The sequence below is a fragment of the Mytilus galloprovincialis genome, chromosome 9, assembly GCF_965363235.1.
Source record: "Mytilus galloprovincialis chromosome 9, xbMytGall1.hap1.1, whole genome shotgun sequence".
NCBI lineage: Eukaryota > Metazoa > Mollusca > Bivalvia > Mytilida > Mytilidae > Mytilus > Mytilus galloprovincialis.
Genome location: NC_134846.1, coordinates 50,129,266 through 50,143,627, shown reverse-complemented (window position 1 = coordinate 50,143,627; position 14,362 = coordinate 50,129,266). Strand labels below are relative to the sequence as shown.

The following is a 14,362-nucleotide window of genomic DNA, read 5'->3' as shown; positions in this document are numbered from 1 at the left end:
ACAGCATCCACAATTGTATGGCGGACTAATATTTTTTTTAATTACGTCATCTGAGTTCCTCATCTCAAGGTCTATTAGGGATCCTGACCCAGATAGCCTTTTCCAGAATGATATAAATGGAATTCTTAAAATAAATTTCTTGATTAATTTTTTTCAGGGTCTGATTTCCCAGAGGTTGTTTTTTTAGGTACAGCTTCAAGTGTACCAGGAGCCTTTAGAAATTGTACAAGTATTCTACTTCATATGGAGTAAGTTTAATCTTGTTATATACTATGGATAATTATGAGATAACTGTATAATATTTGAAATTTTGCAGACATCCATCTGTAGTTACACTGTCATAAATTGAATTTACCTGGGGACACATACAAAGACAGGTAAACAGATATTTGCGACAGTAAAACTTCCAACGGACATCTAGTTTGATTTGATTGTATGGTTTTCTTAAAGTCCATACAAGCCTAATGAAAAATTAAACTTAGTAGAACATTTGAATAAGTGGTTTCCTATACCCTTGAAATTCAAGAAAAAATAGTACCCCAAAAATCCACAATATGTCATACTAAAATCATGTTTCTTTTTTCAGTGAAGATACCAATTTATTAATGGACTGTGGAGAAGGAAGTTTAAGTCAGCTGTTAATGTTGTATGGTGATAAAACAGACGAAGTTTTAATCAAACTAAAAGCTATATTTATATCTCACTTACATGCAGATCATCATCTCGTAAGTACATGAAGTAATTAAAAATGTTAATGGTTATTTGGTAAAAGCAGAACATTTAATGTTCCCTGATCTTATGTAGAATAAAAGCAAGACTAAATTATTGAACCAAATGATATTTGTAACACAATTATCATATAGTCATTTCATTTTTCAAAATAAATTCAAGTGGATGTAGTCAGAAGTGTTTCATATAATAGGCTATTTGCCAATTCCCGTAATTGACCCTGTAATTAGAGATCCCTGTTTAGTTGTCTCCCTTATGAGGGACATTAACTTTTATTTACAATGGAGAGCTAGCAGAAAGAGCAAATTTACCTGAGCGTAATGTGAGTAATCTATAAGGTTTAAAAATCTTTTAATTACATTAATTTGTTGTTTTGCTTAATTCTTTTGACATTAGAAATTGTTTTTCATGAAAAATCAGTTAAACCGCAGATACATCACTTTCAATTCATCATTCTTTGCATTGGCAAAAGCCAATTTTGTACGGTATGGAACCAGTCTACGATTGACAAAGGGAAGTAATGTGCTTAAAAAGGTGTGTAATAGCAGAATCAAATCGGTAATTGGCAAATGGACTATTGTTCCATAGATATTAATTTCACATCCTATGCATACCTGTCAACCTGTGACAATGAAAATGCAAGTCATGACCAGCATTGAAGAATAAAATCTCAGGTCATAACGCGTACAAACTTTTTTCGAGCTGATTTTAAGTATTTCCAAAAGTACAAAAAAGAGGAAGTAACTCCAATTGTTTGTATCTATGATCATATTTTCCAGCCATAGCAGACGACAAAATAACTACTAGAGATCTTTTGTTCACTATCTTTAGAAAAAAATTATATATATATATATATATATATATAATAGATTGTATTCATACTAAAGAAATTTATCCTGTTGAACTTACTTTAAATAAAGCTAATACTAACAATGACCACTGCCCTTTCCTCTATCTTGATATCTATATCATTAATGGAAAGCTTAATACTAAAATTGATGATAAAAAAGATGATTTTTCATTTCCTATCGTTAATTATCCATTCTTAGATGGTGATGTTCCCTTGTCACCTTCTTACAGTGTTTATATCTCAACTTGTACGATTCGCTCATGTATGTAACAATGTTTTTGATTTTAACAAGAGAAATTTATGTATTACTGAAAAATTATTACACCAGGGTTTTCGATATCACAAACTAGTCAAGACATTTACTAAATTTTATCATCGGTATAAGACTATCATTCGTAAATATAGCTCAACATGCAGACTTCTTATACGTTCAGGTATTTCACATCCAATTTTTTATGAAAATATTCTTTATAAAGCACAAAAATGTCAGTATTCACCTCAGAAGCTAACAATACCTTTAAATAGACTTAAGAAGGGATATAGTTACGATACTGTTGGCAGGTCATTTAAGATTTCATATTTTGGCTTTAATATTGATTCACTTATAGGGTCTCTGCATCGGAACTAAACACATTCATTGCCAGTTGTTGGCATGACACGGGTTATGTTCTTCTCATTTATGTTATGATGGTATGATACTAAACCCCTAACGGGAAGGATTGTACCTAATATTCATATGATGAAGACATAATCTTTCAATCAGTTTAATTGTAGTCTGTTGTTATTTATGTATTATTGTCATTTTGTTTAAATTTTCTTTGGTTACACCTTCTGACATCAGACTCAGACTTCTCTTGAATTGAATTTTAATGTGCGTATTGTTATGCGTTTACTTTTTAATTGGCTAGAGGTATAGGGGGAGGATTGAGATCTCATAAAAATGTTTAACCCTGCCGCATTTTTGTGCCTGTCCCAAGTCAGGAGCCTCTGGCCTTTTTTAGTCTTGTATTATTTTTAATTTTAGTTTCTTGTGTACAATTTGGAGTTTAGTATGGCGTTCATTATCACTGAACTAGTATATATGTAACACTCCCAAACGTGTCCTTCCTCCAAAGCGTGTCCGATTCCCCCAAACGTGTCTATTCCCCCAAAATGTGTCCGCAATATTCAATTTTGCCCAAACATGTCCGATTTAATTATTTTTTTATTATTCACCGAAACATGTCCACTGTTATACGCCAAACGTCTCACGTCTTTTAGCGCTAATACACGAATGTCCCAAATCAATAACGTTTACGGCAATTCTGTGATAGGGGACACAGTTGATGAAGTGGTAATTTATAAGCATTAGTTTGTGCAATGCCAGTTGTTAATGATTACATTAAAAATATTGCAAATTTGATCTGTAATATATGAATTGACTTTTCACTGAAATTGATTATTGTCCAGTTGCAAGTATTTCATGCTCATTTAGAGCGAACATACATAAAATTCTTGTACTGGCGAATTAATCGTTTAATATGTAAATCATTTTGTACTAGTAAACTCCGGTGATGCCTTTTATATTAATCCAAATAGTGCACTTTTTCACTAGCAGAATTGACTTCCTTTCTTCCAACAGTTCTGATATTTTAAAAGCTCTTAAAATCATAAACTGGTTTTCAATAACTTTTAAGTTTCGAACATCACTAAAGACACAAGAACAAGAGACATAACGTCCAGTGCCAAATATTTAATGCATTATTTGAAAGATATCTAGTTAGCAATAAATACTCATAAATTGCTCATTGTTGATTGCCATACAGTGACCTATACTAGTAGCTGTAATTTCTGTGTCATTTGCAATCATACCACATCTTATTTATACTGTAGATAGGTTATTTTATCATACCGGGAATTCAAGATTGGACCTAAATTATAACGGTTATTTGGATTTAACACTAGTTTGGATTTTTATCTAAAAAAATTAGTAAAAACCGATTTTTTTATGACCAGTAAGAAACGATCAGAGAATGGGACATTTTCATTACACGATGTGTCTGATTTAATATCTTCACGTATTTATGATATTGACATGAATGATAATTCCAGTAAAAAAAACTATGGACACATTTTGGGGATTGGACACGTTTGAGTGTTTTTTAAAAATGGACACGTGACAAGCTTTGGTGCTGTTTTATAACTAAACATGTTTTGCACTTCAGTGACGTCGATATGGACACGTTTGGGGGAATCGGACACGTTTGAGGGGAAGGACACGTTTCTGAGTGTTACATATATATTGTTAAGGGGCCAGCTGAAGGACGCCTCCGGGTGCCGGAATTTTTCACTGCATTGAAGACCTGTTGGTGACCTTCTGCTGTTGTCTGTTCTTCTATGGTCGGGTTGTTGTCTCTTTGAGGCATTCCCCATTTTCATTCTCAATTTAATGTCATAGATACTCAACAAATTCATAAAATTACATTATCTATTTATTCTTATATTTGAATGCATATAGCATGAATGAACTTATATTGTATGTATCCCTTTAATAAATCTTCTGTGTATGGCATCCCATCTGTAACGTAAAAATCTGTGAAAATTGCATGGTTTTTGTCGAGCCTGCAACTTTTGTTGCAGAAAGCTCGACATAGGGATAGTGATCTGGCGGCGGCTACGGCGGCGGCGGCGTTAGCTCACTTCTTAAAAACTTTATATTTTAGAGGGTGGAAGACCTGGATGCTTCATACTTTGTATATAGATGCTTCATGTTACGAAGTTTCCGTCAGTCACATGTCCAATGTCCTTGACCTCATTTTCATGGTTCAGTGACCACTTGAAAAAAAAGTTCAATTTTTTTGTAATGTTGAATTCTCTCTTATTATAAGTAATAGAATAACTATATTTGATATGTGCGTACCTTGCAAGGTCCTCATGTCTGTCAGACAGTTTTCACTTGACCTCGACCTCATTTCATGGATCAGTGAACAAGGTTAAGTTTTGGTGGTCAAGTCCATATCTCAGATATTATAAGCAATAGGGCTAGTATATTCAGTGTATGGAAGGACTGTAAGGTGTACATGTCCAACTGGCAGGTGTCATCTGACCTTGACCTCATTTTCATGGTTCAGTGGTTATAGTTAAATTTTTGTGTTTTGGTCTGTTTTTCTCATACTATATGCAATAGGTCTACTATATTTGTTGTATGGAATGATTGTAAGGTGTACATGTCTAGCGCGCAGATGTCATGTGACCTTGACCTCATTTTTATGGTTCAGTGGTCAAAGTTAAGTTTTTGAGTTTTGGTCTTTTTATCTAATACTATATGCCATAGGTCAACTATATTTGGTGTATGGAAATATTTTATAATCTTTATGTCAGTCGCGCAGGTTTTATTTGACCGTGACCTCATTTTCACGGTTCATTGCACAGTGTTAAGTTTTTGTGTTTTGGTCTATTTTTCTTTAACTATAAGTAATGAGTCAACTATATATGTTGTATAGAAGCATTGTTAGCTGTACATGTCTGCCTGGCATGGTTCTCTGACCTTGACCTCATTTTCAAGGTTTTTTGGTCTTTGTTTAGTTATCTTGGTTAATGTTAAGTTTTTGTGACAGTTTATACTTAGGACTATCAACATAATATCAATGATTAGTATAGAAGGCGAGACATTTCAGCGTGTGCACTCTTGTATTTCATTAAAATGGGTTTTCCCATGGGTTAATTTTTGTAGACTTTTGGTATGTTCAATTTATGTCATTTCCCTAAGCTAAAGGATGGGGAAAAGAAAAATTCTGTTGCATTTTTTCTAACATGTCTAAGGTCAAATGCTATTTTGAATAGATTATTTATATGAATCCAGTCAATAAAATGAGCAGTTTCACAAATTTAAATTGTCTCATATTTATTTATACATCAACAAAATTTTGAGTATTTAAAGCATTTATAGAGGTTTAGATAATTACAGAATGACAAGAAAAAATATGCAACCATGAATAAATTTTTACAAGTTACTAAATACTTACTTTTGTCATGTTTGTAGGGTATGTCAGGTTTAGTTTTTGAAAGGAAAGCAGCATTAGCCCGAGCTGGAATGGAAATAACTCCAATCCTCCTGATAGCTCCAGTACAGATCATTAGCTGGCTTAGAACTAATGAGGAACAGTTCCGTGTAAATAGTCTCAAAGAAGTTCTGCAGTAAGTTATATGATCAGAATACATTCGACTTATGTACAGTTAGTTATATATACACTATGATAAAAGATTTCTTTAGTTTTAATTTCTTTGTATATATATAATACAATTTTTTTGGCTCTTGATTTCAGAGTTGTATTCTTTATGTATGTTATATATTAAAACTGCTGTAAAATTTAATTGGAATTTCATTATCAGATATTATTTTTATATTCAATTTATATTTATGTTAACAAAAGGTTCCTCTTTTCTGGTTTGATCTGTAAATAAAAGTTAAGGAAAATTTGCATTTGGCTGTTGTTGCTTTGATATGTCCAAGAAGTCTATGGAAGACATTGTATGTATAACTATGTTTATTTAGATAAGTATGTACAATAATAAATCATTTATCTAAGTCATGAACTCCAATCTAAATTGTCAGTTTTCCTATTGAAGGTCGGTGGTTGCTCCACCAATATAAACTGTCCACCATGAAATAGCCCAAAAGCATTGCTTAAAAGAGGCGTTAAAACACACAAAATGGGAATCAAATCCTTAGTCATGTTCCTTCTTTTGTCTTATTCATTTCTGTCCTCTGAATTTTTGATCAATTTGTCAAAGGAGTAGGTCCGGTAAGGCCGATTTTGGCCTCAAATTTCAGGTTCATCTAACGAAAGATTTGGAAAACTTTTTAAATACTCTAGTGTCTATTTCAGTCGATTTAATTAGTTAATGTGAAAGATTGTAACTGATTTAGTCATAAAAACGCTCTGATTCAAGCAGAGTGGCCGCATCCGTGTTCATCCTCAACATTTATATATGTAATGTATTATCATCAAATATAACTTATATTTCGATATTAAGAATGAACATGAATGCGGCCACGTTCATTAAAGACGGTCTAAAATTTAACTAAAATGCTAATATTGTGATTTCAGTAATTTAGCATGACTTAATGATGCTAGTACCAAATATCTGTGCACTGTATTGTCAAAAACAGCCCATATTTATGTAGCAGAAGCATTCCACTTTCCAATAAATAACTAAAAATTTACATTTTAACAATTTTGTAAAATTGCTATACATTTTGTATTTTGGGGCCAAAAAGGGGTCTTACTGGACCTACTCCTTTTGAATACATACCTCTTTTTGCAGAACATCCAATAATTTCATCAGAACTTCCTCAAAACAAGTTATTCAGCAGTTTTATACCATTTGATAATTTTACTTATGTTGTATTTTTCAGATTAGTATATAGTCAGAATTTGATGAGAGAACCATACACTGTTCCTATTAAGAATGAAAAGGACCCATCTTTGCTGGAAGTAGTAAAATCTAAATTGAATTGTACAGATGTAAGTTTGTTATACAGGAAATAGTACACAACTAAGGATATGGGGTATGGTATTCACTGAGACAACAATACATGTAAAACAAAAGGAGAGATGTGGTTCAATTGCCAAGTATGTATACACGTAGAACAGGTTATACACGGCAAATAAGAAATTTGATTATTTAATTAATAGTATTGTATTCTAGGTGGTTTTAAAAACTATAAAGAGACACATACTGGTACATTAATCTGTAATGATAATGCAATGGTAAATTTGCTTAACTTTTACAAATGGAAATGTTTAAAAGAATCCAGGGCCTTGGTGACATAGGGGTGTAATTACTGTATTAATAAACTGTCAACACTGATGTTTTCAGTTTGAATTCAGGTTTTAGCAGGTGCTTTCAACCCTTATCTAAATTGACTAGAATACTAGTCCCTTTTTCCTGGTGAAGATCTGTGGTTCTCTCCTAGCACTCTAGTTAGTTCACCTAAAACTGGATGTCACAATATAGACAATATATACAAAATGTGTTTATGAAATAATAATATAATGTTTTCTTGTGAATGACATTGAGTTGGTTTCACTTATGAAAACCCTGAATTTCTATCAATTTGTTCTTGGAAACTCACTTTTTTATTCCCTTGTAGCAGGGGAGGAATCATTAAGTTCTACCCTTTCATGTCTGTCCATCAATTCATATGTAAGTTTGTCTGTCCATACATCCTTAAACTATTTTCCATTCTGTAAATTTAGTTTACTTCAACCAAAATAATGAAATGTATACGGTACACAATACTTAATATCATGAAATATAAATCAAGTTTGAATTTGAGTAGTGTCACTTTCACTGTTCTCCAGATAGGTCCCTTTATAGATAGAAAAATTGTCAAATTGGCAGTTGTTGCAATCTTGCTTTATTTTGCTTCAACCAAATATTGGGATATTTTAAACAATTCTTATTACCACCAATCACAGATCAAGATCACTCTCTATTTATTTCATCCGGTTATTCTCATTGAAAATATTACATGATATCATGCTTAATAAACAATATCCAATATTGTGTCATTTTTTTAGTTCTTACCAGTGCCTGTTCTACATAGTAAGCATGCTTGTGGACTAGTCATCACACATAAGTCAGGCTGGAAGATTGTTTACTCTGGTGATACCATGCCATGTAAAGCTCTTATTGAAACAGGTTAGTTTAAAGTACTATTCAGCTTGTATTACACAGAACATTGAACAATGATGAATGACTACAAATCAGTTCACAATTATAAACTTTGTGATAATACATTAATGTCATGTTCTTTCATAATAACTATAGAGTTCATTTGTATCACTGTTGTTATAAGTTACATTTAAAAATGACAGGTTGTATTGTTATTTTTTATGGAAAACCATATTCATTATATAAACTTTAAACCGTAAAACAACTTTTTTAGGTAAAGATTGTGATTTATTAATCCATGAAGCTACCCTACAGTCTGATATGGTGGCTGATGCTGCAAAAAAACGACATAGGTAATTATGTGGTACATAGTATGTATAAAAATAAGAGGATGTGTTATGATTGCTAATGAAACAACTCTCCACCAGAGATCAGGCCAAAAAAAATATATGTCTGTTTCCTGCTTCCAAGGCAAATAAATCAGGGTCGGTAGGTCGGGATTGTTTTTTTTTTTTTTTTGTTTTTTTTTTTTTTTGCACTCCCTGTCAGATTTGCAGTCGGTTAAATGTCATGTTTGGTTAGGGTCCTGTACCCCAAAATGATTTAATCCCTTTAAAGAAGCTTTAATTGAATAATCCTCCCAGTGCTGACATTTTTTAAACCTTAATTGTAGCACATTTGTGCTGGGAGCAGCCATTTTGATTGTTTGGGCATAGTAAAATATGGATCTGGATCGGACTGGAAATGAATTTTTCTGGACCGGAAACGATTTTTTTCCGGATTTGAATAAAAAGATCTAGGGTCTGGGGGTTTGAGTCAGGGTCGGTCGGGAAACAGGAAACAGACATATATTTTTTTTTGGCCTCAAATGATATAGACGTTGACAGCCTGTTAATGTCGATAGTTGTCTGTCAGCTATAAGTCACTGTATAGCCTTCAATAATGAGAACAATCTATAGGAATTTTGGATTGTGATACCAATATTACTCAAGATTTTTGGAAAATCCCATGAAAAGAATGAAAATTTTGCTGTAACCCTAACTTTGTCAGGTAGAGCCCTTTTAAGAAAATATTGAGCTCCTTACTAGCTGTGTTTTTTTTAATCATCTTGACTATAAAAAAGAAGATGTGGTATGATTGCCAATGAGACAACTGTCCACAAGAGACCAAAATGACACAGACATTAACAACTATAGGTCACTGTACAGCCTTCAACAATGAGCAAAGCCCATACTGCATAGTCACCTATAAAAGGCCCAGATAAGGCAATGTAAAACAATTCAAACAAGAAAACTAACGGCCTTATTTATATTAAAGAATGAATTGGTGGAGAAAGCCATGACTGTTCCCTTTGTAAAGGAAACAGAGTGCATAGTATGGATTGTCTTTAATTTGCTCGTCAGTTTTAAAATTATTTAACCAAGAAAATGTTTGTATGTATAATCATTATAGATAACCTTTTTGATAGGAACCTAAAAAGATCTAGAGGGGACTACTGTAAATATTATCTTCATTTCCTTCCAGTGTTTAAGATTCTACTTGCCATGTTGAACTATTAATCTTTAATATAATTATTGTTTATTTAGCACTGTCAAACAAGCAATAGAGGTTGGGACTCAAATGCAAGCAAAGTTTCAGATGTTGACCCATTTTAGTCAGAGATACAAAAGAATACCACTAGTTGAACACAAAGAGTTCCATAAGAAGTTTGGGTTGGCATATGACTTTATGAAGGTAAAGCAGTATAAAAAATTACTATAAATTAGGAGATTATCATATTAAACCACCAAAAGTTGACCTCATTATAAGATGAGAACAGAATGTTGAATCTTGATATTCCACTGGTATCAATGTAAGAATCTATATATAAATTTGTAATGAAAACAAATAATTGGATACACATATTCACTTATCTTAATTCAGTATTTATGTCATCATATTTGATGAAACTTAAAGGTGTTTTAATAGTTTCACCATGTAGAATATTACAAAATGCAATAGGCATATGGATGTAAAATATATGTTCACATATAATGTATCTTTAATAATGTTACAGAGATTTGTCTAAAACCTAAAAACTTCATCTGACCATGCTGGAGCCTCGATGGCTAATCTTTTTATGTAGTTACTACTGTAATTACTAGCCAGTCAACACTGAAGTTGTAAGTTCAAACCCTGCTCGTGTGGGTGCACTGAACTCCAATCTTAATTGACTAGGATTGTCAGCTTTTCTATCTTAAGTCAGTGGTTTACTCCAGCCTCTCTGGCTTCCTCCACCAATAAAAAGTGGCTGCCCCGATAATAGCCCAAAACAGGTGCTTAAAAGTGGCGTTAAAACACCAAAAATCAAATTGAATCATCTGACCATGTATCAATTAACAGAACCACATTAATTCAATAACGATATGTATGTTTATAATATTTTACTATTTTCAGGTTAAAATAAATGATGGTGAAGTATTGAATGACATGATTGAGCCATTGACTGAGATATTTAAAGAGGACATTGAATATTCAAGGAAAAAAGAAGCAGACACTAAAAAGAAATCTAAACATATTTCTAAAAGACTAGGAAATTTATCAGAAGTGTTGAAAGCTGTGTGACGAATATTAGAATAAAACATTGGATATTCCGTAAATGAAATCTGATAAAATAAAATTATAAAGTAAAATGAATACAAAAAATAAAAAATGAATTTTGATTAATTTGTTTGGTTTTACTCATTATACTCCTTGAGTTCAGAAGCGTGTATGGGTGTTATATAGTAGGGATGTCAACTCGATAAAGATCTACTAATCAAGTACTCGTTGGATTTACCAAGTGATACCAGAGTACTCGCTCAGTAAAATGTTTATAAAATGGAAACACTAACACCCATTTTATGTATTGTGGGTTGTTGTCTTTATATGAATGTAAAACCCTCAATATTATTGCATAGGACTTGATAATAGATTAAGGAATTTTGTACCATAATTAATAGCTCATTTAATACATTTACTAAATATGCAAACTGACGATAATCAAATCCAGTAATTAATTAATATCAGTAGAAAAATGATAACTCAAACAACAGTACATGTATTTGGGAACCGTAAAAACACATTAAATAATCAACAAAGAGGTGATGATTATAACTTATTAAGCCTTTAATCATTTTCTAAGAGTTGACACAGGGTGAAATGAATTTGGTATTATTTAAAAAAAATATCTTGTCAACTTTTCTAGGACGAGGTGATTTCTGAACTTTGTTAGGTAACTAACAGTTCTTCTGATGAAAATATATGGTCTTGCAGAACAGAAGTGGGGGAATGACTAACGTTAACTGAAAATGTAAGCCTAGTAAAAGTGCTCTTGTTCATAGCCTATCTGGAGCTCTGTTTGGAGGAATTTTAAATGACAGTTAAATGCAAACATTAGAGTCATATTTTAGTTTTGTATTAAATTTGATAAATATTTATTTTCCCAGAAGGCGCTCTCAATAAAAATACATTGGAGTTTAAGCTTGAGAAAGCAACAACATTCTAACAGAGAAATACTTAGTCGTATCATTTTGGTATTTTAAACTCCGTACTACTGAGCAATACTTGAGTACTCGTTGACATCCCTAGTATATAGTAATAGTGGATTCCATCAATTTTAAAATTGTTATACGATGATGACTGATGTACCCATATTTTGACTGTTTTATTTATTGTGTCTGTTTAGATTACGCATCAATGTAAATATAACGGAATTTGATGAGACTGTCATGAAAGTGAGAGGGTTAGCGCTATAAAACCAGGTTTAATCCACCATTTTCTACATTTGAAAATGCCTGTACCAAGTCAGGAATATGACAGCAGTTCTTGTCCATTCATTTTTGATGCGTTTTGTTATTTGATTTTGCCATGTGATTATGGACTTTCCGAATTGATTTTCCTTTAAGTTCAGTATTTTTGTGATCTTACTTTTTTCTTCTTTGATTCTTTCTGACCTCTTCCTTTTGTACCTGTAACTGTTACTGAATCACATGACAATTATTACACGCACTATGGCAACTCTTCCTAATCCTTTATCAGACTTAACAAAACTTTCTCAGAATCTTGGTCATATAAGACAAAGGTGTCAACTTTTAAGATTGTACTATCATTAGATTTGGGGATATCCCGAAGCAGATTGTAGGCTTTGTCATTGCTTTTTGAACGTTTCAATTTTGTTACTAAAACTTCTCTTAATCCTTATTAGAATTGATTGTAGCTGTAATTTTATTTTTGATTTTTTTGTTTAAGATTTGTAATAATAATCACATTTTTTCATTGAGTCTTCTAAACATTGCATATTGATTGTAATGAATTCGTAATCAGTAAGTGTTTGTCAATCTGATTCGGAACTCATTCCTGTATTATATAGGTTTCAAATCTGTAATAAACAACAAAGTTATTATTATTAATTTTATTAGATATTTTTTTGGTTGTTTTTTAAACTGACATTCTTCAAAAACCTTTTTATATGGTAGCTATAACCAATTATGGATTAACTGAAGTTGGTGTTTTGAATGACTCAATTCAATGGATTTGTTGTCTTCATGTTTATTGATCAAGTAAAGTGTTATTTTCAGTGGTTAGTAGATGTAGGAAGATGTGGTATGAGTGCCAATGAGACAATTCTACATCCAAGTCACAATTCATAAAAGGAAACCATTATAATTCAAGGTACGGTCTTCAACACAGAGCTTGGCTCACACAGAACAGCAAGTTATAAAGGGCCCAAAAAAATTATTAATGAAAAACCAAACGGGAAAACCAACAGTCTTATCTATATTAAAAAAATTTGTAAGGGTTCCGCAGAACCCAGTGTCTCGCCTACTTTTGCTCTTAATCACACACTCATCAAAAATGATGAAAAAAATCAATAAAATTATTCCTCTCGATACTATCTTTTGATTGTCAGAAGCTTCTGTCCAAGTTTGGTAAAAATCCAGGCTAGTTTAAGAATCTTAAAAATGTTTTAAATACTTTAACTGTAGACTGTATGTAATGTTAACTGGAAGAAAAACTAAGTCCATTTATAAGTAAAATACGGGAAAAATGGAATTTTATTTTTACAAAATTTACTTCTGGATACTATCTTCTGATCATAAAGAAGCTTCTGGCCAAGTTTCTTACAATTCCAGGATAGTTTAAGAAAGTTATTAAAATTTAAAAAACTTTAACCACAGAGTGAATGTAATGTTTCCTGGCAGAAAAAACTAAGTCCATTTATCAGAGGCGGATTTAGGGGGGGCCCAGGGCGCCCGGGTCCCCCCCTTTTTCAGAAAAATTTTGGTTGGTTATATAGGGAATCACTGAAGCGTGACGGAATCGGGCCCCCCTTATGCAGTCAGTGGGCCCCCTCTTATGAAAATTTCTAGATCCGCCACTGTTTATAAGTAAAATACGGAAAAAATGGAATTTTATTTTTACAAAATTTACTTCTGAATACTATCTCCTGATCATAAACAAGCTTCTGGCCAAGTTTTGTACATTTCCAGGATAGTTTAAGAAAGTTATTAAAATTTTAAAAACTTTAACCACAGAGTGAATGTAATGTTTCCTGGCAGAAAAAAACTAAGTCCATTTATAAGTAAAATACAGAAAAAGTGGAATTTTAGTTTTACAAAATTTACTTCTGGATACTATCTTATGAACATAAACAAGCTTCTGTCCAAGTTTCGTACAATTCAAGGATAGTTTAAGAAAGTTATTAAAATTTCAAAAACTTTAACCACAGAGTGAATATTTGTGGACGCCGACGACGACGACGCCGACGCCGACGCCGACGGAATGTAGGATCGCTATGTCTCGCTTTTTCGAAACAACAACTACTGAACATCAGATTCCTGTTTTCCTGTACTAAAAGTGAGTATGTTTGTTGTATGCATTGTAGTCTCTTTGGTAGTGTTAATTTGACCTTGACCTCATTTTCTCGAGTGTGGTAATGTTAAGTTTATTTGATACAAAAGACTTTGGTTACAGTACGCCATTATTCCGACAGCCCATTAGTCCGACACCTCATTAATCCGACAACCCATTGTTCTGACAGCCCATTGCTCCGACAACCCAAAAGTCCGACAGCCCATTAATCCGACAACCCATTTGTCCGAC

General features: G+C 32.5%; 1 protein-coding gene across 1 annotated transcript in view; it reads left to right on the top strand.

Annotated features, from left to right (window-relative positions):
* LOC143045203 (zinc phosphodiesterase ELAC protein 2-like) overlaps positions 1–10,941 on the top strand; it is a 35,662-nt gene extending 24,721 nt beyond the window's left edge. The window contains exons 14-21 of the mRNA XM_076217551.1: positions 158–248; positions 587–725; positions 5,601–5,755; positions 6,978–7,086; positions 8,146–8,266; positions 8,514–8,592; positions 9,826–9,973; positions 10,676–10,941. Of these exons, the coding sequence (XP_076073666.1) occupies positions 158–248; positions 587–725; positions 5,601–5,755; positions 6,978–7,086; positions 8,146–8,266; positions 8,514–8,592; positions 9,826–9,973; positions 10,676–10,843 (1,010 nt within the window). The 3' untranslated portion in view covers positions 10,844–10,941. The remainder of the gene's footprint in view (positions 1–157; positions 249–586; positions 726–5,600; positions 5,756–6,977; positions 7,087–8,145; positions 8,267–8,513; positions 8,593–9,825; positions 9,974–10,675) is intronic.
* Positions 10,942–14,362: the final 3,421 nt, after the last annotated feature.